This window comes from Anabrus simplex, chromosome 5 (genome assembly GCF_040414725.1).
Source record: "Anabrus simplex isolate iqAnaSimp1 chromosome 5, ASM4041472v1, whole genome shotgun sequence".
Taxonomy (NCBI): Eukaryota; Metazoa; Arthropoda; class Insecta; order Orthoptera; family Tettigoniidae; genus Anabrus; species Anabrus simplex.
Genome location: NC_090269.1, coordinates 241907801 through 241934955, shown reverse-complemented (window position 1 = coordinate 241934955; position 27155 = coordinate 241907801). Strand labels below are relative to the sequence as shown.

Sequence of the window (27155 nt, the reverse complement as noted above, 5' to 3'; positions counted from 1 at the left end):
GGTAGGTACCACCTTCCCCAGGTTGATGGTTGCTACCAGAATCAATGGGAGAGACATCAAGTTGGTAAAGTCTGTCATCTTCTGCAGATAGATTGAAGCTTGATGAAGTGAAGAAAAGTCATAATGGTAGCACACTTTTAAAGACATACTCTGCCGCCGAGGGATCAGAGTTACTCAAGTGTAACCGCTTTGGCAAAATTCTCATCCAAGCGGAAGAGCACTGGACTTTAAATCAGGTCCATGGAATTATTTTCTATCATGACCTATTCATAAATACTGATGACGAGTTATTTGAAGATATGTCCAGCTCCGTGGCTAAATAGTTAGTGTGCTGGCCTTTGGTCACAAGGGCCCCGGGTTCAATTCCCGGCGGGGTCGGGAATTTCAACCATCAGTGTTTCCTAGTGTCCACATTCGGGAAAGTCAGGGAAAAAGATTTTAAAATATGGAAAGTCAGGGAAATCTTCCCCAATTACGGATTTGACAGGATATTTTTAGGCTCTAGCCTGTTGTAACCCAGGCTATTGTGCAATTTCTTTTTCAGGCATTTATTCACAAGAAGTGTACATCAATTTCTACAATTTTTTTGTGCCCTAGTGTCATTTCTTTCAACTATTTTTATGTTATTCTTTTTGATTTCAGTTCTAGGATGCTTTCTTGAAACTAATGACAATGGCTAACAAGCAGTTTACATTTAATAAACTTTGGCTAGACAGTAAAGTGTTTCCCGAACTGAGTGGTTGGTTGGACATATTGGCAAATGATACAACTTCAGCAAATTGTAAAGTGTGTTATAAATCATTCAAACTTAGTAATACTGGCAAACAAGCAGTCACTTCTCATGCTGAAGGACCTACTCATATAAAATACATGAAAGCTAAGTCTTCCCAGCCAACAATGTCTTTCTTTGCAAAGAATACCTACTCCATCTCCACTTGAAGATACGCAGCTAATAGTTACCACTACATCCACAGCTACAAAGGAATTAGCAGTGCCAGGAACAAGTTAAAGGAGTTCAAAGACGTGCAATGTGAATATAGATGATGTATTATCGACTGAAGCCATATGGGCTCTCCAGGTTGTCACTGGGTAGATGTTTCTCAACTCTTGTGATGAAACCTCCGCAGCATTCCCGGACAGTAAAACTGCTCACAATTTCACTATGAGCAAGACTAAGGCTTCCTATGTTGTAAATAATGAATTAGCCCCATATTTTAAAGAAAGTTTGCAAAATGACTTAAAACAGTGCTCTGACTACGTTGTTTGTCTTGATGAATCTTTAGACAAATTTGTCCAAATAGGACAAATGGACTTGTGTGTAAGGTTTAGGGATGTAAATCTTCAAAATTTGCAACAAGGTATCAGAATAGTGTATTTTTAGGCAGGGAAAGTGCGGGTCACTTATTAGATGGATTTATACATGGACTGTCCATACCTTTAGGCAATATTTTGCAAGTCTCAATGAATAGGCCGAATGTTAACCTCAGTTTTATTAAAAACTTGAAAAGCATTTGCAAGTGCTCAACCCCAAGGCCAAAATAATCTCTTCTTGATATAGGCATAAACAGTGAAGTGAGCCATGAAAACTGGAATCTCCAAAATTGACTGGGACCTTTTTAATTTTTTAGATCTCTGCACAATCTTTTTAAAGATAGCCCTGCTTGGCGTGCTAAATATATAGACATAACAAGAAGAACCGTATTTCCTTACAAGTTCACTGCAAAAAGATGGTTGAAAAATGGATGCTTTGTTGATCAAGCTCTTAAAATATTTGATCACATTGACAAATCTGTGAAAGAGCACACTGAAAAAAAAAAAAAGAAATCAACAGAAACCTTCAATACCTTTGAGAAGCTGTGAAGAATCCACTACTTAAGGCAAAAATAAGTGCTTTTAGAAGTATTTTGCCATATTTTGAACCTTTCCTCAGAAGATTTCAAAGTCAGAAACCTATGGTGCCTATGACTGATTTGTCTTCAGATTTGAAAACTGTTTTGAATATAGACCTAGACTAATTGGAATTCATTATATTTGCCTGCATTAGAAACACAAGTTAATTACTATTGATAAGAGTGCTTTAAATTCACATGAAATAGTATTAGATTGCTGTGGCAAAATAATTTTATTTTCGTATTTGAATTACTCTATTGATAAGTTAGTTGTACTTTGTTCCTTGGAAATGGTAAGATAAAGGTATATGTTAGGCCTACTTGTTTTTCCATAAACAATTGTAAAAAAAGGCAGTGGAGAGAGAATTAGGCCAGCTATGGGAATGGCGGAGGCTGGAATTTCCTTGTTTTGTTCCTCGTTAAACATGCTGTTTGGCGAATGAACTTGCCACTCAGTTTTCGTGAGTCAGGGAAAATTTTTCTTAGGTCAAGGAAAAAAAAAGAGAAAGATGTTCCACCTATTCAATACAATAATATTGTTGCACAAATTAATGTAACAACATGTTTAATATGTTATGGGACCGGTTTCGACATATGTCCATGTCATCAGCCGATACAAAAATGGCAAGAAGTCAACACAATTGTAACACTTATGACACTTTTCTTGAAGAATTAAAAATAGAAGTTCATGTAGCACTTTTAAGTTAAGATTAGATATCTTAGGTTCTTGAGCACTCTTGCTGTAGTTCTTGAGGTTAAAAAATGATGCAGTATAATTCACATATTGTTGTTATTCAAGGAATAAAATTTGTTGCTAGGTAACAAATGATATGATTTTGTTTTAGTACTTCAAAAGGTGGATAGTGGTATGTATAAAAACTCTTAGAATATGATACTATTAGTACTGATATGGATTTTATGAGATCTAAGGAAAATAAAATAAATTAAAAATAAGAAATAGAAAAGTGAAAATGGTAAGGTAAGTAATATTATGTGGCTCATTTTAATTTAGGTTTGTCATGAAGTACAAGAGGAAGTAAGAACCGAAAATTGAACATAGGTAGGAGGGGGTAAAGGGAGTAGTTTAAGGTGGGTCGGGGGTGTTGTGATAAGGGCAAGTAGCGTGAGAAGGTGTTGTGTATTACGTGGAAGATTGAACGCCTACTTGTCAACTTGAAGCTTTTGAAAACTAAGATAAGGAAGTCAAAAAGAATGTTCGGTTTTTCAGACAAATTGTTAAGGTTTTGGTTAGGATTAAAACATCGACCAAGGTGTATTAAACCATTTTCAGTGATATCAAGAAGTGGGCCTTTGTTTAGAGTTCTGATAATTTCAATGTCTTGGTCTAACGTAGTGGAATGATGTTTTACGTCTTGCATGTGTTGTCCTATTGCTGAGAATTTCTTGTATTTTATCGCGTTAACATGTTCTGAATATCTAATTTTGAAGCTGCGTCCAGTTTGTTCAATGTAAGAAGAATCACAGGTGTTGCACTTAAAACTGTATACGCCAGATTTTGAAAATATATCAGTTCTGTTTATAGATTTGGAGTTATAAATCACATCCATGTTTCCTCACACCCACAATCGCATAAATGTGCCACTTACAACAGTATGGTTAACCGCGCTTTCAAAATACCTTTATCTAAAGAAAATTTAAATAAATAACTTAATATCATACATTGCATCGCTAAATTTAATGGTTACAGCAGATTTTTTATTGAACAAATAATCAATAAATTTAAACACCGAACAAATACAACGCTATCAAATGACAATCCTATACCAGCAGCTTACTCTACCTTCACTTTCAATGAAAACGTCTACTGCATTGCTAATATCTTCAAAAAACATAATTCCAAAATTTTCTTTCGAACTAACAATAGTAACATGGATGTGATTTATAACTCCAAATCTATAAACAGAACTAATATATTTTCAAAATCTGGCGTATACAGTTTCTTCTTACATTGGACAAACTGGACGCAGCTTCAAAATTAGATATTCAAAACATGTTAACGCGATGAAATACAATAAATTTTGAGCAATAGGGCAACACATGCAAGACGTAAAACATCATTTCACTACGTTAGACCAAGACATTGAAATTATCAGTACCCGAAACAAAGGCCCTCTTCTTGATATCACTGAAAATTGTTTAATACACCTTGATCAATATTTTAATCCTAACCAAAACCTTAACAATTTGTCTAAAAAACCGAACATTCTTTTTGACTTCCTTATCTTAGTTTTCAAAAGCTTCAAGTTGACAAGTAGGCGTTCAATCTTCCACGTAATACACAACACCTTCTCACGCTACTTGCCCTTGTCACAACACCCCCCTGACCCACCTAAACTACTCCCCTTTCTCCCTTAGCCCCTCCTATCCCTTACTTATGTTCAATTTTCAGTTCTTACTTCCTCTTGTACTTCATGACAAGGCTAAATTAAAATGAGCCACATAATATTACTTACCTTACCATTTTCACTTTTCTATTTCTTATTTTTAATTTATTTTATTTTCCTTAGATCTCATAAAATCCATATTAGTACTAATAGTCTCACATTCTAAGAGTTTTTATATATACCACTATTCCACCTTTTGAAGTACTAAAACAAAATCATATCATTTGTTACCTAGCAACAAATTTTATTCCTTGAATAACAACAATATGTGAATTATACTGCATCATTTTTTAACCTCAAGAACTACAGCAAGAGTGCTCAAGAACCTAAGATATCTAATCTTAACTCAAAAGTGCTACATGAACTTCTATTTTTAATTCTTCAAGAAAAGTGTCATAAGTGTTACAATTGTGTTGACTTCTTGCCATTTTTGTAACGGCTGATGACATGGACATATGTCGAAACCGGTCCCATAACATATTAAACATGTTGCTACATTAATTTGTGCAACAATATTATTGTATTGAATAGGTGGAACATCTTTCTATTTTTTTACAAAGGGCAAGTGGGATTCCAGGAATATGGGTAGTACATCTCTGAACACCACTGCGTACACTGTTGCATTTAGATGGGGAGGAAAAATAAATTATTGAAACAATTATTAGTAACTTCTGACTCAAACGTTTCCGGAGTACAGTTCCTTATCTCAAATCGATCCATTTGCTGTCCTCCTCCATTCCTCAAAGTTTGTAACATCATCACGGATACACCCTGTAAATAAAGAGTGAAGTGTTGGAGCAAGCACATATCCCTGGTTCAATCTCAAACCAACACCATCCTCTAGGTACCCGAAACAACCTATGGATGATGGGTTCATAACCTTACCCACCAGGGGGAGAGAGAAATAGAGAGAGAGAGAGAGAGAGAGAGAGAGAGAGAGAGCCCTGGAGAGAAAGTTGTTAGCGTGTTCGCCCCGAAAGGGAAGTTAAAACGAACACATAGAAGGGCAAGGGGGACAAGGGAAAAAACAATGCACGATACAACATCAAACAGGAGGAAAATACACTTACGTAAGGAAACTGCTGGACTCAGGAAAAGGCCGTGGTCAGAATATAATATTTTAAAAGTAACAGTGACAGTGCCTCATTGAAAAGTTGAATGAATGAATCCCACCATTTGTAAAAATAAATGATTTTTAATCCACCTTTCAAAGAAAACAAACTTGCAATAAATCAAGGAAGAAAACAGAAACTCAGCAAGAAATCAATTTCTTTAAAATTCTTCAGTTAACATTAATAAATTGTGACCAAACTCCAAGACTCTTAATAGTGGAATGATTTAAATTAACAGGTGGAGAACCAAGCAATACGATAAGATTGGTTTTAAAATAAAATAAATAATATGCTGACCTCGATTAAAACATTAATGGCACAAAAGAAATAAAACTTCCTATCGACCGGTCGCCTAAGCTAATAATTAAACCTAAACTCTAAAAATTAATTAATTAATCCAAGGTTGAAGTAACATTCTCTCCCGTAAAACCTTTTCAGCACGGCAAGCCTTCGCATGAGTTAGTATTTTAAAACACCCCGAACACACGACACAGGTTTCCAATTTACCAGAGAAGAAAAAGGTAAAAGGCAAGAAAATACAAGGTAACTATTCACTTAGAGCACACGAAAGTCAAAACATCCACATTAAGAATGTACCAAGCAAAAGGCCATGCCTCCATTTAAAATTCCAGTTCGCCTAACAATCACGTCAACAAAAAACTTTGCTAAGGCAACAACAACAAAAGCATGTCCATGAGGACACAATTAATACAGGAAAAATGCCCATGAACCAGAAAAATAAAATAAGAGACCGAATGAACTGAGCGAAACAATAATTGACAAGAACCAAAGGCCAAAAATAAATTATTAACCAAGATTGAATTTCAAACAAAATCTTGCGATTGCTTTGCCGAAACAGAAATTTCCAGAAATTTTAACCTACAGAAAACATGTTTAAGCTTAAAGCAATATAATTTCAGTCCACAGCATGCTAGAGTCACAATGTGGAAAGAAAGAATCCACCACCTTTGCAACTGGATAGAGCCAAAGGAAAGTCTTCCATGTGGACACCAGGAGAAGTGGACAGTATGGAAAGCCCTTAACAGACTCCGTACAGAAGTCGGCAGAACCAAAGTAAACTTGCGGAAGTGGGGCTTCTCAAGTGATTCATCACTTTGTGATTGCGGAGAGCAGCAGACGATCCAACATCTATGTCAGTGTGTTTTATGTCCTTCAATGTGCTCTATGAAAGACTTGATTGCAGCCTCCCCCAACGCTATTGACGTCGCCCAATACTGGGCAAGCATCATCTAGCTCTTGAATATTGCTGCTCTATCTGTGATTGTATAATAGACTTGTATATTTGTATAGTAGGAATGTAGATATCTTGTTGCTTTTTGTTAAATATCTATAAGTAAAGTTGATACTTCTGACACGAATAAAGAAAGAAAGCAAACTTTTCTGCTATAACACTAAGCTGTAGCTTCTTCCTGTTTACATTGCGATGTAACACACATGCAGTCGTTACACAGTTTATTATTATTATTATTATTATTATTATTATTATTATTATTACCAAAATGAGTAACTTTTCTCACATCGGAGCAGGAGGTTTTTTGAAGACTTTCCATCTTCCTCGAGGATAAATTTCCACATAATAAATTAATTAAAAGAACTTACAGTTTCGATCCATGAGTACGAGGTGGTGCTGAAAGGTTGCCTTGTAATATACCTTCACCACATGGTTTTCAAACAGACGAAAAATATGCAGTTATCTGCTTGTGCCACACCAAAAATTACTCGAGGCCAACAATCAGTCTGTAGGGCAGCCAAAAGCCCACAAGGGACTTAATTTAGCCATTCTCAAAGCTAATATTCCCAGACATATTGCTGGTGCAACACACGCGTCTGCCCGCCATGGCGATATTACACGAACTGCCGGCATGCTAACTGCAAACAAAGTGTGGCGTCTACTTCTCCTTGCATGCGCACAGAATACTTCCGGCAGCCGGAGAGTTCCAAGCCTAGCCACCAGAGTGTAGCACATAATACCGCTAGTCAGTATGATTAATTAATTCAAACAAGACAACCAAGATATTACACAATAAATGTCATTGGATAGAGTTCATACACAAAGTTCGTCGACACAAATTTCCAGGGGTTTGTGAACCCAGTCCAAAAGGTTACTGAGGGGTTACGACACGTTAAAATCGTCACAGTCCATGAGTGATTGGAAAAGGATCAGAGATAATATTTTGATGAAAGATTTGCCCAGATGTGTTATCATGAAGAGCCTTGACCAGATCTATAACATGCTGTGGACAGCCAAAATGTTTCAGTACTGTCCACATAACTGGTCTCGGGACTCAGTTGAAAGCCTTTACCAGGTCATAGAACACTAGGTATAAAGGAGACTGTTGCTTTCTACATTTTTCCTGGATTTGCCTTACACAGAAGATCATATCTAACTCCACCACTAGGAATGACTATGATTTTCTAGTGCTGGTTCCAAGCCCAGATAAAGGAGAAGGGTCAATGGCTGGTTGTTGAGCCTTGGGGATTGCACTGATGTTGAGTAAGTGCTGCAATTAAAACTCAAGAAATGCTTTAGTTGACAGTCCATCTGTTAATATAGTCAGCAAATCCTACCCCTTATAAGGATGGGTAAGGATGAGTACCTGGCACTTCAAAACTGGGTCCACCGGGCGAGTTGGCCTGCAGTTAGGAGCACGCAGCTGTGAGCTTGCATCCAGGAGATAGTGGGTTCGAACCTCACTGTCGCCAGCCCTGAAGACGGTTTTCCATGGTTTCCCATTTTTACACCAGGCAAATGCTGGGGCTGTACCTTAATTAAGGCCATGCCCGCTTCCTTCCCATTCCTAGGCCTTTCTTACCCCATTGTCGCCTTAAGACCTATCTGTGTCGGTGCGACGTAAAAAAAAAATGGGTCCCTTGGCTAAGGTATGGTAACCCCGACAGAAGAGTCGCTGGAACTCTTCAACTTAAAAACTTACTTCGCTCATAAATCTCAGGTGAATAACCGGACGGATTCTATGATGACGACAAAGACAAGATCAAAGGACAAACGATTTGGAATTAGAGATACATTAAAGTTGGGAACTTGGAACATGAGAGGCATAAAAGCCAAAGAAGAAGAACTGGAAAGAGAGTTAGCTAAGAAAGAAATCAATGTTGCCGTAATTACTGAGACATAAAAGAAATTACAAGGGACAAAATAAATTGATAAATACACTGATTTACAGTGGATTTACACAGGATAAAAGAGCTGCAGCAGGGGTCGCAATATTTTAACGTTTGACTCTTATCATTTCCGGAGTATGGTTCCTTATCTAAAATTTATCTCTTTGCCGTCCATCCTCCCTGAATTAACTTCATCACGGATACACCCTGTAGCTGCCATGCTATGTGAAACATCTACAGACAACCAAGGTGTAAAGGTCAGATATAGTTTCGATGGGGGACTGTTCAACGTGTGTGTGTGTGTTTTCAGTATTCAGCCCTAAGGCTGGTTGGATCGTCAACAGCTCCGCTATCATCTGTCATAGATGGCCTAGGCATCACTGAAGAGGCGTACTAGGGAAATGAGGAACGAGGTGGTTTCCCGTTGCTTTCCTCACCAAGCCAGAAGTTGCTATTACATATCAGTATGCCAAGCCCACTGAAATGCATGTACCAACCGACCCTATGAGCAACATTTTCATACCACTTATAGCAGGAACTGGCTGCAGAAGGAATGGCATTACTAGCATCGCTCATACCTCAGTCACTTTCATATTGTCAAAGCCAAGTATAAGACAGAGACAGATCAATGAAAGTAACAAAGTTGCTCTAGCCCGTACCAGAAGACATAGTGCACTGTAAACACTAGGTCCTGCCAGCAAAGGCATAATGTGTGTGTATATATTTATATATTGCAAAACTGAAAATTTCTCTCGAATGCTGATGTACTAATAAGGACCCTGCTGAAAGAAATATTACAACTACCAGCAGATATTCCAGACAGCATGTTGTATTATCCAAAGAAATATAAAGTGCTTGGGCTCTTCAGAGCTACCTGGGAAGCATACCTCCAACACATCAATATACGTCACGTCTCTACCAGCTCTAATAACGTTCATGTGGTCCACAGATGAAATATCAGTGCTGAAATAGATGAATGTTTGCATAAACTAGATCTATGCAGCAAACAGTCCAGTTCAGAACTTGTAAGTGCTCAACGGTTCGGACAAGACCTGCGCTTGAAAGAATATGAAAGGTGATGTTCCTTACTTCATTAGGGCAAAGGAGTTATTCTGTTGAAGGAACATACGGCAACCAACAAATGGGTGACAAATCCTGAAGGATTATCGAGCAGTAAATGGAAAGATTCACTCGAAAATCATTGCTAACCATTTATCCAATCTGGGCATTACGAGCCAGGTCCCAAGGTGGCAACCGCTGTTGCTGTTGCCACAGTGAGATAGAAACTCTTGCACACGTCTTGGGTGCCTGCGAACATGGTGAAGTCACTAGAAATGCCCAAAAACAATGTACAAGACAATGACATTAAATGAACACGTGAGAGTTAAAATTAGACAGATTTTGAATATTGTAAAGTACCGTTACAAAGTTAAAACTGAAGATAAAGGTGGTCACAACGATATTAAAATATTTGAATTGTGTACACAATACATTAAGTATAAGGCAATTGGATGCCGCTAAGGAATGTTTCTAGTTAATTGATCTTGATGCTGAAGAAGATTCTTAGAAATACAGAAGTTCTAATAGTCAGACAACATTGTGTAGTAGCAATGACATTTAAGATTAAGTTGTGCACATAATATGATTAATGTTAAAACAAGGTACATTGATGCCATTAAAAAACTTCCACTTGATGTTCTTAACACAAAGGGCAATGTTGCACATGAAGGTCAGATTCTAAGAAATAGGTGGTAAAGATCCGCCGTTCAATGCGGAACGAGATGTTTGACCTAAAAAATAATAAAAGCCAAAATTAGTACAAGGACTGCTGAAGAAAAAGGGGCCTCTCTGTGTCGGTGCGACATAAAACAGATAGCAAAAAACAAGGTATTTCAGTATTTATAAATAAATAAGAAAAATTATGTAATTGAGTAAGTATAATGTGTTAAATGTTCTTCAAAGTTATGTCGTCAATAATGAGTTGTAACATTTTGGGATATGCCACAAAAAAGATCTAATTTTTTTACTTTCGAAAGTTGGCACTCAATCCGATTATTTAATCAAATAAAATAATCGAATGAGTTTCAGATATCATTCAGTTGTATTACTTAGAATAATCGGATACGTCATGAAGTTTTCGGTTTAAGTGTCCCGAATGGATAATTGATTTAAATAAGTGAATAGATGAATTCTTGCAGACAGTGTTGTTTTTTTGTTTTTTTTTTTCCTTCAAAAGAATCACCAAATGTTGAAACTAAATGAGTAAATGAGTTGTCTTAATCTTTAATATCTGTAAAATGAAGTTCCTTATTTAAGTAAATGGCATCTTCTGAGCACATAATGGAAATAAGCCCTAGCACCACCAATTCACAATTTTAACTAGCAGCAAGCAGTATACCTTCTTTAATTTTATGTCAAAGTGAAAAAATAAATATCTTTAAAAGAGCGGAGTATTTTGATGGTGATCATGATTGTTACGGAGTTATCCGTGGAGCAGAAGGAGGTGAAAGAAGGTGCTTGGTGGAATGGGTCAAACTACTATATATGAAAAATTAATCTAAAACTTTAACAAAGGTTATATTTCTCTTTAAATCACAAACTTAACAATTTTTTCACTCAGTGAAATAATGAGGTTACAGGTACAATGACAATTTCAAGAATTGGAAAATCCAAGATTCAGAACTTTAACAAATTTGGGCTTCAAGCTCCTAGTTTGCAAATTTACAATTTCGTAAATGAGGTATAATTTAGGCAAGGGCAGAAATCCCCAGTTCAAGAGCACTTTGCTCCAAAAGTTACAATCTCTAGCCTTCCAGAGGCATGATTACAGAAAACTTAGAAAAGAGCTTACTTGCTCTCCAACATCATCAAATTTCATACAGCCTACTCAAGGCAACATTACATCTAAAATCTTACTCTCTGGCGTCTCTAGGCACGATTTACAAGAAATTACTTTTACACACGGGTATCTGTTACCCACACTACTGGGCCTTCGTGGAAAAAGAACAGGGTTAGATTACTGGCCCAAACACAAAATGAATGGAGGCGTACACTTGCACTCCTAGATAATGAAGTATAAAATCCTAACTGGGCTCTCGACCCGATTATACAGGGGTTAATCCCAAGCTACTGAGGTGACTCGAAAGAAGGTTAATTTAATGCATTAAGAGAAAGAAAGACAGCTGCAAAAATCGTAGTCGCCTCAAACCAAGTTGAAGGGGAACTCGAGAGGGTTTCGCACTCTCTATCCCCGATTTAGAGTTTAAGACTTTATGAAACTTTACATTAGCCGGAAGAAAATTTACATTTTAGAAAAAGGTGGTTACATAGTTAGAACTTTGAACCTTCCCTTCGTGTAAGTCGGCGGTGGTAGCTACAGAGAGATAAAACTGATGACCATTACGTGGGCTGATGAACTGCCTCCTGTCTTAACACACGCTCTTAGAAATTCGGCGATCAAATGACAAGGTAGCCAGAAGAGCCGCAGCTTATATACCCGAAGGGAAGGTTCGAGAGGATTCTGGACTAATCCGGACACACCCCCTCAATTTTTATTGGACAATTCAAAGAGCGACAAGAAGCCTGTGATAGGCTGAAAAATAATTACAGAAATTTCTAATTGGCCAGATTCAAAACTGGCGGAATGAAAAAGAAGTGTTGCCAACCCAAAAATAAATGAACATTGATTCAGTTATGAAAACCTATAAACACAAAACTACTTTAAATTACAAGTTATTCTACCTTGCACCAGAGTTTTTGTAATGACATCTATGGAGGAAATTTTAAACTTCTAGAAGTACACCAAAACAAAACCATAATAAATCCAATGAGTTTAGAAAACTTAGAAATGACAAACTTCTCAGTTATTCAGAAGTGACATCTTCTGATTACTGTCCCAACTTCCTGCAGAAGCAGTTTCACGTTTGGTTGGATAGATAGTTCATTAAGGCGCTTCTTTTGAATGTGTGTAGTTGGGGTGTACCTCCCGGTACAATGATGATGATGATAATGATAATAATAATAATACAGCTCTGCCTCATTCACCAACCATTATTTTCCCATGAGGGTTGGGGCGGTAGAATAACATCCACAGTATCCCCTGCCTGTCATAAGAGGTGACTGAAAGGGCCCTCAAGGATTTATTAAATTACTGTATTTAAGAAAAGACTAGGTAAACTACTGATTGGCAATCTGCCACCTGGACGACTGCCCTAAATGCTTATCAGTGATTGAGTGAGTGAGCGAGAGTTGGTGACCACAGGGTCCTTAGCTGAAATCTAGGTGTTGTTTCCACTCACTTGTGCCAGGCTCCTTACTTTCAATTATCCTAACCTACCTTCCTTAGTCAGTTCTTGTTCTTTTCACACCCTTCATGGCCCTTGTATTTCCTTGGCCAATACCTTCATTTTTTGAAGTGTTTGACACCTTCAATTTTTTCCTCTGGTTACTATTATCAGAGGATGGTTGCCCAGTTGCAGTTCTCTCAAAACAGCAGACTAATCGCAACCACCACCACCTTTTTATTTTTGTATTGACTATTTACACATTTTCTTGGCTGGAGAATGAACCACCATCACAAAATATCATCAGTGTTACAAACTCTAGCAATCTGGAGTCTTTTTTAAGTCAGCGACAGAATTTCAAGGGTAGCACCTAGCAACTTTGCCTTTTAGAGAAAATTATGGAAAAATTTAATTTATGCCTTGATAAATTTCATGAGCCAAGTAGTTAACACTAGCATTGTACATCGCATAATCGCATGGGCATGTGGGCACGTGATGCAGTATATTTATCTATGAATTTTAAGTAATGGGATCCGAGTTCATAACTCATTCGCACGTGTGGAGCACTACTAGTTATTCTCAAAAGGCTTATCAGAGACCAATCCTTCCACCATTACACTTCATGTAAGGGAATGGAGATAGGAAATTTTAATTTCCCTTTGATGAGATTGATGAGTGATGACAACGTTTGTATTACTTTTCATACGATTATTTTGAAAGCATTCCCTATTCGATTACCTCATTCATTCTAATGGAATTTCAAATGAATAATCAAATAAATAAACCCCCTGTGGGTGGGGGTCGCAGATGAGGAATACACCCACGGTATCCCCTGCTTGTCATAAAAGGCAACTAAAAGGAGCTCCAGGGGTTCTCAACTTGGGAGCGTGGGTTGGCAACCACAGGGCCCTTAGCTCCACTTGCTTCCACTTACTTGTGCCAGGTTCCACACTTTCATCTATCCTGTCCAACCTCCCTTGGTCAACTCTTGTTCTTTTCCAACCCCGGTGGTATTAGAACATTCGAGGCCTAGGGAATCTTTTTTTTTTTTTTTCACGCCCTTCATGGCCCTTCTCTTTCTTTGTCTGGTGCTTCCTTTTTCGAAGTGTCGGATCCCTTCTTTTTCCTCTTCTCTCCCTCTCTCTCTTTACCCTATGTGGGTGGGGGACGCAGATGTAGACTACACCCACGGTATCCCCTGCCTGTCGTAGGAGAAGACTAAAAGGGGCGACCAAGGGATAATGACATTAAAACCATGAGATTACTTGTGATTAGTACCATTATGTGTGGAACACCATGGGTCTGCGTTACTTGCGACTAATACCACCTTGCAAGGGTCTAAGTTATATAGGAGTAGTACCATTCTATGCGGAACATTATGGGTCTGAGTGTTGCTTGTGAAAGAGGTCATGTGTATTCCACTGGTCTGTTCCGGTGTGTTCAGTATGGTCTGCATTACCTATGAGTAGTACCACATTATGTGCAACACCATGGATCTACATTGACTGCAGTTAGTACTACTATGTGAGAAACACCACAGGTTTGGCTGATGCCCGTGATTATTACCACTATTTGAGGAAAACCATTGGTCTATGTTGCCAGAGAGTAGTATTATGTGAGGAACACCATGGGATTGTGTTGCCTGTGGGCATTACCATTATGTGTGATGCACCATGGGTCTGCATTGCCTACGATTAGTACCACTATGTGAGCGACCCCATGATTAGTATACCTAGGTGAGGAGCACCATGGGTCTGCATTGCTTGTGAATGGTGCCCTTATGTGCGAAATGCCATAGGTTTGTGCTACGTGCGAGTGGCATGGGTTTACATTACCTGTGATTAGTACCACCTTGCGAGAAACACCATGAGTCTACGTTACCACTGTGGGAAGAACACAATGGTTTTGTTTTACTAGTGATTAGTACGATTGTGAGGGGTCGGTGACCTGGATTTTGGATCCCTTTAGATAATAAGCATCATCCCAGTAATTAAGACATTGTGAATTGGATCCACTGATTGTTTTTGTTTCACAATCATTTTCTCAATCATCATTCGTTTTAGATTCTAGTCAGTGGATACATTTCAAAGTTTTAATTTGCATTTTGTTACGCTTCGTACCATTAGGGGCCGATGACCTAGCTGTTAGGCCCCTTTAAACAAAAAATATCATCATAAAAAAATTGAAGAAAATTAAATAATTGAATTAGCAGTTATATGTATTCGATTATACCATCATTATTCCATGGTGCAATGTACTTGGTTTTTAATCTTAAAGAATTTTTTTTACGGGTCCACCTTTCAATACATAAAAGAGTAAGGATTCGATCACATTGGAGGCACGCTTGTGCAAGTAATTTTGTGGCGCGCGCGTGCGCAAGCTGGTGTGAACAGCAATGTACTCACACTAAAGGCAAGCAGGTCAGTCAAAATGGAGATGTCAGGCGATGAAGACATTGTTTTGGAAAATGGTGTTTTAAAGTTTTTATTTTTGGATGAGCAGGAAATTAGGGAAGAGTGGGTGAACGAGTATTTTTTGGACAGAGAGAAAGATGGAGAGTACGCACAAATATTCGACGATTTGCTTAGACAGCCTGGTAAATTTTTTTGAATACTTAAGAATGATACCGGACACTTTCTACTATATACTGGACAGAGTCATATCTAGAATAAGGAAGCAATCTCATTTCCGAAAGTGTGTATCACCTGAAGAGAAGCCTCGATGGTCAGAAATCAACTGAGATCACGCACGCTTGCAATTACAAAACAAATATTTTTGTTTCGAAGTGGAGTCGGATCAAGCTTGCGCAAGCGTGCACTTGCTTGTGGCGGGCAGTGTGAGCAGTGATGGACAAGTCACCACTTGTTTCTGTCGCTTTCCTGCAGATTTTGTTTATATGTGCACACGCGCGCCACCAAATTTCTTGCACAAGCGTGCCTCCAATGTGATCGAAGCCTAACACTCAAATCAAGTGATAAACTTTAATCATATAAAAGTCTGATACATGTTTTGATCCTATTAGGTTGTCTTTGGCCAATTGCAAACATTGAAATGATATTTAAAAAATGATAAAATGTGTTAAATGATATATTAAAATGAAAAACATGTATACATGAAAAGATTGTTTTTAAACACATTATGTAGTGTCTGTCATAGAGTAATCTTGCTTCAGTTTGGTTGAAATTAACAATGTAGTTATTAGAAATAGAACTAGTCTTATGTTGATTTGAAAGTTCATTATGTTAGTTTAGTGAAACATCTCGTTCATTGTAGTGGATGGACTTTAAAAGTAGGCAGATTGCTTCTAATGATAAATGTCGATCCAGAACGTTGAAAGTGTTGATTATAATTAGTAAGTAGTATTATGGTTCTTTCTATTTTAATAGAGAAGTTCCCCTTTCCCACAGGGGGCTGTGTCGACAGACCCCATTGATAATTAACACATCCATTAACACAGTGTCCTTCATGCTGTCATATGAAATAAATTATTATATTCAATCCTACTTTCAGATTCTTTTCTCATCAATCCCTGCTCCCTGTCTTTATCAGTTTGCTTACTCATTGAGGGACCCATCTTGAGAGACATTGTCTTGTTTTGGAAAGTGTAGAATAAGAAAAAAGTCACATAAACATAGAAAAAAGAAGAGAGGGGGCTTGCATAGGACTAAGTTCATCAGTTTGAACCATATAGCAGCTCATATACAAGGCTAAGTTATCGCTTTGCATGGTGGGACACTTACCCAAGAATGGCGTTGCTTCCACTTGTGCCTGCTTCCTTGCTTTTTCTTTTCTGTTCAACCTTCTTTGGTCAGCTCATTTTTGGCCCTGGTAGTGTTAGGTTTTGAGCCATGGGGGTCATTAATTTTCAGGCCCTTCGTAGCCCTTTCTTTTTTACCAGTACCATTTTTTGAAGAGTCAGACTTCTTCCTTCATCTCTTCTGATTAATGTACTACCATTATTATTATTATTATTATTATTATTATTATTATTATTATTATTATTATTATTAAGTCATGATTTGTTGAGAGTGAAACTACTACTTATTCTTTCAGGTATGGCCATTGAGAGATAAAATTGTTTGCACAACTCTTCATCGAAATAACAACAACGCTTGGATTGTCCTCCCAGGGACTGCACCTACTGGTAAAGAAATACAAACTGTGTAATCGTCATCTGCCTTGTGGTATTTTCATGGTTTAATTTAACCAGTTTACTTCACTTAATATATAAAAATGTAATTAAATTTTAAAATACATAATTCATTCCTCAACTTTCTTACAAACAATATTTTTAAGTGTGACTTCATCTCTGTAATAGATTAGGACAAAAGTACATTCAAATGTAGCGTGGAAATGTCTTACCAGTGGAGCAATTCTCAGGTTTATATCTTAAAGCTTAAGTGTGATTCAAATCAAATTAACAGGCTGTTTTGACCTGTGAATTGTTGGCCCAAACAGTGAGGAATCCTGTTCTAACCTGCTGTATGTAATAAGTGTATTGTATAATAAAAATAAGTTAATTCTTGAATATGTTACTACTATTCTTATTGTATGAAAGATGTTCCCTAAAGTAGCATTTCATTCAAAATTTTGACTTGAATGCTAGTCATTTTATGTACAGTTTAGTTAACTTTTGTAATTCCATTTTCTTTAATTTTCCTCGATTGTCTGTTGTATCTGTGATCATTATATTAGATTTTAAAAGTATGCTGAGGTCTTATTTGTACAATTTAGTTTCAGATTACAAGAAATAAATTGATTTTTATATTTATTTTGTGCTACTTGATATTCCACTTACGCATCTCTGCACTGTTATGGTATGATCTTATCAGTGCCTTTCACCAGAGATTATACAATAATAAAAATAAGTTAACTCTTGAATACGTTACTACTATTCTTACTGTATGAAAGATGTTCCCTAAAATAACATTTCATTCAAAATTTTGACTTGAATGCTAGTCATTTTTTAATCTATAGACATTTTATGTCCTTTGGTCAGCAGACCTAACTTACTGTGATTATTACGTTTGGAAAACCTTAAAAAGCAAAATGATCCCCATACTATAGAAGTACTGAAGGCCAAAATAACACATGCAATACAGTCTATTTGTTTAACACTAAGATTACCAACAGTGTTGCCAACTTAGCGGATTTTCCGCTAAATTTGGTGGAATTAGAAGACTGTCGGTGGAGAAATTTATCATTTAGCAGACAGCGGAATTTTTGGCGAAATTCTAGATTTATTACAGCGGAATTTAGTGTTTTATTCATTTTACGTTCTTTTTTAATTTGTACTCCAGTCTGTGTCCGAGCTATTCCGTATTTCTTGTCAGGAGCTAGCAGTCACATCAGGAAATCATGTTATTTGGATTTGGTGTTATGAGATCATGGTATCATAAACTTCTAATGCGGGGGAAAGAGTATTTATCTTGTAGTTGGCGAATGACGACAGATAATGAAACTGTGAGAGAGTAGCATTTATATTTATGCTATGAAGGAAGACTGGATAATGAACTGGCCTGTTTTGTGTGTGGCCCTTGAGGTAGGGGATTCACCTAGTTTGCACCCGGCACTAAAACGCGTACAAGTTTTAGCTCGCAGACAGGGGATTAATCCTATTGAAACTCGCAGATCAGGTGAGTGCAGACATTTTTTTTTATTATTATTATTATTATTATTATTATTATTATTATTATTATTATTATTATTTGATATCGGATTTCTTCATTCACAATTAAGTATTTTTTTATTTTCCACCTAATCAATACAATGATTGCTTAAGGCAATTTAATGGTTAAAAGTGGTACATGTTTCGTATATTATCAACATCTTCAGCCACATAACACTGTTTAGATGAAAAATATATAGATTGACAGCATTAAAACAAACAAATAACTCAAGAGAAAATACATAAATTATTTCTACAATTGAAAGCAGTCGTCAAGGAAACACTTGTACAATATTCCATAGAGAATATGTCCTAATGAATATTCTTTTCTTAATAATTCATGAAAAAAGGTCAATTTATAAATGAAAAATTATACAATTTATAAGTAATTGTCAAAATGAAGAAATCCAGATATCACAGTGTGGCTCTTATTAAGCCTGCTTTCCTTTGGAACAGTAACTCCTGTCATTCTTTTACAGTTTTGTGTCTGGTGTAATATTGATGATGCGTTCTTCCTTGCTCTTGCACCTGAGGAGGTGGAGGAGCGGGGGATATAGGTGTGTCAAACACCTCCTTGCTGTCACCTATAGCTTCAACTGAGGAGGAATAAGTTGTAGGGCTATCTGTAGGTGGAGAAATTCCAATTCTTTTTTCGTGATCTTTCTCAAGCATTTTCAAATATGCTAGAATTTGATAATATAATGGGTTTTTATATTCTACAGCCTCATTAAGGTTATCATTTTTCTTTACAAGTTGGTCTAGATGAATGTATAGATCTTTATATGTGTTCATTAAGCTGCCCTTTTTTAATTTTTTTATGATGGTCAGGTCTTAAGCTATGTTGGTAAATTTATGACCTGTGGCAGTCATGTGTGATCCCATAGCTGAGAAACTTCTATGTTTTTCAGCATTCACATGTTCCAAATATCTAACTTTAAAATTTGTTTTCAAATCCCATCATTTCAGCTTTGTACACCAGTGACTGGAAGTCCTACGCTCATTGGCCGCTTTCAAATGAAATATCGTCGTTTATTAATACGAGGAATGTGCTATGTTTATTGTAACACATATATCGATTATCAATCTCTTGTCTTGTTCTCGCGTGCTATGTTTGTGTTCATTCACATCAGTTTAGTTTATTTTGGAGACTTGTCGCTAGATTTGGAGTGGTGTTTTTTTTGTAATTTAGTGACAGAATTTCAAAGATAGCGACTAGTGGCTTTTCTAGAGATTTTAGGAGCCAGTTGGAGACAATTCTGGCAAATTTTAATTTATTACTTGATAAAAATAGCATTGCACTTCGCATAATCGCGCAGGCATGTGATGCAGTATATTAATATATGGCATCTACGTGTTTGACTGATTCACACGTATGGAGCATGAGTTTTCGGAAGGCTTATCAGAGACTGATCATCTCACTCAGATACTTCTGTGAGGGCATAGAGATGTGTAATATTTAGCCTTGTAGCCTCGTATAGCAACACTCAGGTTTTGAGACAATAAGTGTTATAATATATGCCATAGTACTCCTGTAATGCACAATACATGTAGAATAAGCAGTTTTGATCAATTTGATTTCTCTTGTTTTTTACTGATTTTCATATCAAAACATCCTGATTTGTGGTTTTGTAAAGTTGGCAGGTATATTGGCAAATCTTGCCAGCCTTGTGTACTTAAAAACATCATAGATACAGGTGCATTATGCAAATTCTAAAATTGCATGGTTCACCCAAGAAATCACAATGGACTGGTTTTGAAAACAGTTTATTCCTGAAGTGCAGTGATTCCAAATCGAAGATCTAAAGATTGCCCCTAATGATGTCAAGGCTGTTTTGCTTGTAGACAACACTCCAGCACATCCAACTGCGAAGATGTGTAGCAGTGATGGAAAAATTAAATGCCTGGCATTGCCTCCCGATACCACTTCACTTATCCAACCAGTGGACCAAGGTGTTATTTTGGCATGCAAAAGAATGTACAAAAGGAAGTTTCTCGACGAAATTATGGTGGTACTGGAGGAACCTCAGGACAAAGAAACAGAGACAGAGAGTAAAAAACATCTCAGAACATTCGCCCCTACAACATCAAGTCAATTTTTAACTGAGCTTCTGCTCAGAATGAACTAAAAACATCTACGTTTGCCAACTGCTGGAATAAACTTTTTTTTTGTCACACATGTAGAGTATAATTTGGAGGGTTATGAGGCCACTGATTATCTTCAGTCACTGTGAACAGCCAGTGAAACGAATGGTTAGATATAGAAGATGGAGACCCAGGCTACCAGATCCAGACAGAAGAAGAGATCGCTCATGATTTACTGTTTTACCACCAAGGAGAAGAGTATGGATGAGGAGGAAGAAGAACAACCCTTGTCTAATATTAACGTTGATGCTTTCATGGCCCATATCATGTATGCAGCCCTTGTCTAAGCTGAAACTGTCAAGTGCTCGTGAAACTCAGGACGTACTTATTGGTGTTATAGACTTAACTTCAGACCCTGAACTACTGCCATTCTATAGACACTTGCGGACTGCACATAAGATATTGTTCACAGGCAATCAGACTCTGATTAATGTACTTCGAGCAGAAAGCTAGTACTGTCCTGTATCAGTTTTATAGTTCCTGTATACCTAGCTGTGTTATTTCAGTTTCTATTTTACAATACCTGGTACAGTGATAACCTTGTTTCATTAATGTTTAGTATAATATTACTACTGTATAGGTTATTTGCTGTGTTAGTTTTCATTTATTAGGCACAATTTAATTCCCTTCAATAACTCAGATCTCCACCCACTTTAGTCCGAGTTATCAAGAGTTGACTTTATTAGTGAAGCTTTGTTATTCGCTTTATCCACCGTAGGCTATAATTCCTCAGACTGAGGGGTGGAATGAAGTTCACTCATTCTGAGCCCAACTGAAAAACTGCTTAATTCAAGAGACAGTAGGCCCAGGCAATGTGGCTCAGGATGTCATCAAGCTGACCATGTGGCACTCCAGTATCTGCAGGCCATCTAGCTGGGCAACAGTCATCTTGACAGGCCAAGGCCTTAAAAGGCAGTTTCACCATAGGTTTGTATGTGTTTTGTTTACTCACCATGTTGTTGTTGTTGTTGTTGTTGTTGTTGTTTGAGTCATCAGTCCATAGACTGGTTTGATGCAGCCTCCATGCCACCCTATCCTGAGCTAACCTTTTCATTTCTACGTAACTATTGCATCCTACATCTGCTCTAATCTGCTTGTCATATTTATACCTTGGTCTACCCCTACCGTTCTTACCACCTACACTTCCTTCAAAAACTAACTGAACAAGTCCTGGATGTCTTAAGATGTGTCCTATCATTCTATCTCTTCTTCTCGTCATATTTAGCCAAGTTGATCTCCTCTCACTAATTCGATTCAGTATCTCTTCATTCGTGATTCGATCTATCCATCTCACCTTCAGCATTCTTCTGTAACACCACATTTCAAAAGCTTCTATTCTCTTTCTTTCTGAGCTAGTTACCGTCCATGTTTCACTTCCATACAATGCCACGCTCCACACGAAGGTCTTCAAAAACATCTTTCTAATTCCGATATCAATGTTTGAAGTGAGCAAATTTCTTTTCTTAAGAAAGCTCTTCCTTGCTTCTGCTAGTCTGCATTTTATGTCCTCCTTACTTCTGCCATCGTTAGTTATTTTACTACCCAAGTAACAATATTCATCTACTTCCTTTAAGACTTCATTTCCTATCTAATATTTCCTACATCACCTGCCTTCGTTCGACTGCACTCCATTACTTTTGTTCTGAACTTATTTATTTTCATCTTGTACTCCTTACCCAAGACTTCATCCATACCATTCAGCAACTTCTCGAGATCTTCTGCAGTCAGATAAAATAACAATATCATCGGCAAATCTCAAGGTTTTGATTTCCTCTCCTTGGACTGTGATTCCCTTTCCAAATTTCTCTTTGATTTCCTTTACTGCCTGTTCTATGTAAACATTGAAAAGGAGAGGGGACAAACTGCAGCCTTGCCTCACTCCTTTCTGGATAGCTGCTTCTTTTTCAAAGCCCTCGATTCTTATCACTGCAGACTGATTTTTATACAGATTGTAGATAATATTCTTCGTTCTCGGTATCTGATCCCTATCATCTTCAGAATCATAAATAGCTTGGTCCAATCAACATTATCGAATGCCTTTTCTAGATCTACAAATGCCATGTACGTGGGCTTGTCCTTCTTGATTCGATCCTCTAAGATTAGACGTAAAGTCAGGATTTCTTAACGTTTTTCCATTCTTCTGTAAATAATACGTGTTAAAATTTTGCAGGCATGAGATACTAAACTAATGGTGCGGTAGTTTTCACACCTTTCAGCACCGGCTTTCTTCGGAATAGGTATAACAACATTCTTCCGAAAATCGGATAGGACTTCTCCTGTCTCATACATCTTGCACACTAAATGAAATAACTTTGCCATGCTGGTTTCTCCTAAGGCAGTCAGTAATTCAGAGGGAATGTCATAAATTCCAGGTGCCTTGTTCCTATTGAGGTCACTTACAGCTCTGTCAAACTCTGACCTCAAAATTGGGTCTCCCATTTCATCAGCATCAACAGCCTCTTCATGTTCCAGAACCAAATTATCTACATCTTTACCTTGATACAACTGTTGGATATGCTCCTGCCATCTTTCTGCTTTGTCTTCTTTCCCTAGAAGTTGCTTTCCATCTGAGCTCTTAATATTCATACACCTAGATTTCCTTTCTCCAAAGGTTTCCTTGATTTTCCTGTATGCAGCATCTACCTTTCCCAGGACCATACAGCCTTCAACATCCTTGCACTTCTCCTTCAGCCATTCTTCCTTACCTAGCTTGCACTTTCTATCCACTTCATTCTTTAATCGCCTGTATTCTTTTCTGCCCTCTTCATTTCTAGCATTCTTGTATTTTTGTCGTTCATCAATCAGGTCTAGTATCTCCTGAGTTATCCCCTGATTCTTAGTTGATCTTTTCTTCCTTCCTAACATTTCTTCAGCAGCCCTACTGACTTCATTTTTCATGACTCTCCACTCTTCCTCTATAGTGTTTCCTTCAGCCTTTTCATTTAGTCCTTGTGCAACATGTTCCTTGAAACAATCCCTCACACTCTTTTCTTTCAACTTGTCTAGATCCCATCTTTTTGCATTCTTTCCTTTCTTCAATTTCTTCAACTTCAGATGGCATTTCATGACCAACAAGTTGTGGTCAGAGTCCACATGGGCATTGGTTTGGTGTCTATCTTGACAACAATAATTCTTTCACTATGCTGGTCGTAGTAGCTTACCCGTTGCCCTATTTTCTTATTCATTATTAAACCAACTCCTGCATTTCCCCTGTTTGATTTTGTGTTGATAATTCGGTAGTCGCCTGACCAAAAATCTTGTTCTTCCTGCCAACGTACTTCACTTTTACCAACTACATCTAACTTTAGCCTATCCATCTCCCTTTTCAGATTCTCTAACCTACCACAACGATTCAAACTTCTAACATTCCACGCTCCGACTCGCAGAATGTCAGTATCCATCTTCCTGATGATCGGCCCCTCTCGTGTAGTCCCCACCCGGAGATCCGAATGGGGGACTAGTTTACCTCCGGAATATTTTACCCGGGAGGAAGCCATCATCAGTACATCATTCATACAGAGAGAGCTGCATGTCCTCGGGAGTTAGTTACGGCTGTAGTTTCCCGTTGCTTTCAGCCGTGTAGCAGTATCAACACAGCTAAACCATGTTGAGTATTATTACAAGGCCGTATCAGTCAATCATCTAGACTGCCACCCTAGCAACTACCGAAAGGCTGCTACCCCCCTTTCGATGAACCATTCATTAGTCTGGTCTCTCAACAGATACCCATCCGATATGGTTTCACTTGCAGCTCGGCTATCTGCATCATTGGGACACGCAAGCCTCCCCACCACGACAAGGTCACATGGTTTGAAGAGGAGGTTACTCACCATAATTACTCAAATATATGAATGATTGATCACTCACTGTTGTGATTGTCATAGGAGACACATTGACATTCAATTCTTATTGTGTGCCAGACTCGTAATTACTCCAGTGTAAAGTCAGTGGTTTGAACATACTTCCTCAGCACTGTGTTTCAGGAATATGGTGACATGTATTTTATTCATCTATGTATATAAAAGCAAGTCGGTATGGAGCGATGTATAAATATTTAAAAATGAAAAAAGACGTGAATTAATGAGGCACTTCCAGAAATCTCAGAAATTTGAAACTTGGTATGGGAGAAGCTGATGACCCCAGGATCCCTAGAAAACTCGAAAATTCTCAAAATTCCCTCAAGGGGGCACGCTGGGGGGGCCTCAAATTTTGGGCTCAGCATAAGAACGCAGTCTTATAATTTATCCAAAACGACAACCTATAAGCTTCGTGGGCTAAAAAATTTTTGGGGATTTCCTAATTTTTATCCCCCGTCCCCCCAAATCAAGATGGCGGCACAACCTGCCAGACGAGGTAGAAAATTGAAATTTGGTGAAATTATAGCTTTTGGTCCCTAACCAATGGAAAAATTCCGAGATGTTCAAATTTTTCACTTTTTACCCCCAAAGATATCGAAATATGGAGGCAATTTTAATAACTGTGCAGACATTCCTTTTGAGCTATTTGTTGGCTAAACAGTAAGTCGTATCACAAAACATGGCACAATCTCGCTTCAATTCGGAGTGATCTACAACTTTGGTCCTATGACATTTTGTCGTATCTCTCCCCCTTATACGTTAGATTTGGCCGTATTTCTTGATTGTTCGTAAATTTGGTGATTTTTACAAGTATATGTCATTGTTTGACACACTTATATGAATGATAGGATCATCAAGTTGGGTTCACACATTGACACGATCAAGGGCCATATGTAGACCAAATTTCATGATTCTAGCTTATACATAAGTAGGCAAAAAGTAATGTAAAACATTACAAATGTACCCAAATTTCACCCTATTCAAATTTTGAACTCAATTTACCCACTAAATAGGTGAGATACAAGGAAATGGTTTAGAAACAAACATGTAGAGCGATAAATAAGGCATCTGATGGCGCAAACTGTTTGTTAATATCATGCACCGTTTAGGAGTTATGAATTTCGAAATGGAAGTCTGCACTTTTCAACGTGCTCATGCTTATCCGTCATCTATATATATAAAAGCAAGTCGGTGTGGAGCGATGTGTATATAAATATTTAAAAATGAAAAAAGACTTGAATTAATGAGGCACTTCCAGAGATCTCCGAAATTTGAAACTTGGTAGGGAGAAGCTGATGACCCCAGGATCCCTAGAAAAATTGAAAATTCTCAAAATTCCCTCAAGGGGGCATGCCGGGGGCCTAAGTTTTGGGCTCAGCATAAGAACGCAGTCTTTATAATTTATCCAAAACGACAACCTATAGGTTTCGTGGGCTTAAAAATTTTCGGGAATTTCCTAATTTTTATCCCCCGTCCCCCCAAATCAAGATGGCGGCACAACCTGCCAGACGAGGTAGAAAATTGAAATTTGGTGAAATTATAGGATATCATTTTTATCGCTAAATGTGGCCAGAAAGTGCGTCTTATCGTACAATCCTTTTTTGATTTGATATACTGTTTAGCAGCAGTTATTCTGTAAATGAAGGTAAACATCCATATACTTCCGTATGACGACTATATTCTTTCACTGACGGTGATTTGTAGCGATCTAGAAAGGGTTTGTCTGCCATTGTTATTAAATACTTTGCAAATCGATAGTGACTGTCAGGAGGAGGGCGTCTGCTATTGTATTCACTCCTCCCCACATCGACTTTGACAGGCAGTAAGAATGGGGTCGTCCTCCATCTCCTGTGCACTATTTTAATGCATAATTCGCTTCTCGGTTCGACTAGCAGAAGACAAGGGAGCGTGAATTTTTTTTTTCAAAACTCTTTTACCCGATCCTGTTTGTCAGTAGGCAAGGGTGTCTTCCATTATAAGCAAATTTACCCATCTAAAATGTGACTAACACTAGGCATAGTGGCTTGCTATTAAAATGGAAACTCACCAACTCGGGGTGTGCCTGGCAGTAAGGAAGGTCCTTGCAAATATATTAAAAGTTCCTCAACTGTAATCTATCTGAAAGTAGGAAATGGGATCTGCCATTGTAATGAAACCTCCCCAAATCGATTTTGGCCTCGCACTAGGCAATGGGGCCTGGCGTTAAATGAATATTACCAACTTCTTTGTGAATTGCAGTAGACAAGTGGACTTGCCATTATCATCGCAATCCCGCAAATCACACTTTCATTGGAAACAACGTCTGTGGATTTCACAATGCTGTTTCTCGGATAAAGCCAAGACACACCCAATTTAAAAATCTTATTCACTTCATGTGCAGTAATTTGCCTCGATATCCGTATACAATGTAGAGTACCGTAGCGAAGCACGGGTACATTTGCTAGTATAGAACTAAAGACTAGCCTAAATTAGTCCAATAGAGTTGAGTGCACAGCTGATTTATTTATTTTGTTGATTTCTTGTCAGCATTTATTGGCTATAATCTCTACCCTGAAGTATGGTGTACCAAAGAAACTCATCAGCATAATGAGAACATGCACAGCTGTAACCAAAGCCATGATGAAATGCAAGATACAGTTGTCGAGAGAATTTGTTACA

General features: G+C 37.7%; 1 protein-coding gene across 1 annotated transcript in view; it reads left to right on the top strand.

The window, feature by feature from the left end:
- The window catches only part of Roc1a (Regulator of cullins 1a), a 119526-nt gene extending 102168 nt beyond the window's left edge, over positions 1–17358 (top strand). The window contains 1 exon segment of the mRNA XM_067148479.2: positions 16884–17358. Within this exon segment, the coding sequence (XP_067004580.2) occupies positions 16884–16896 (13 nt within the window). The 3' untranslated portion in view covers positions 16897–17358.
- Positions 17359–27155: the final 9797 nt, after the last annotated feature.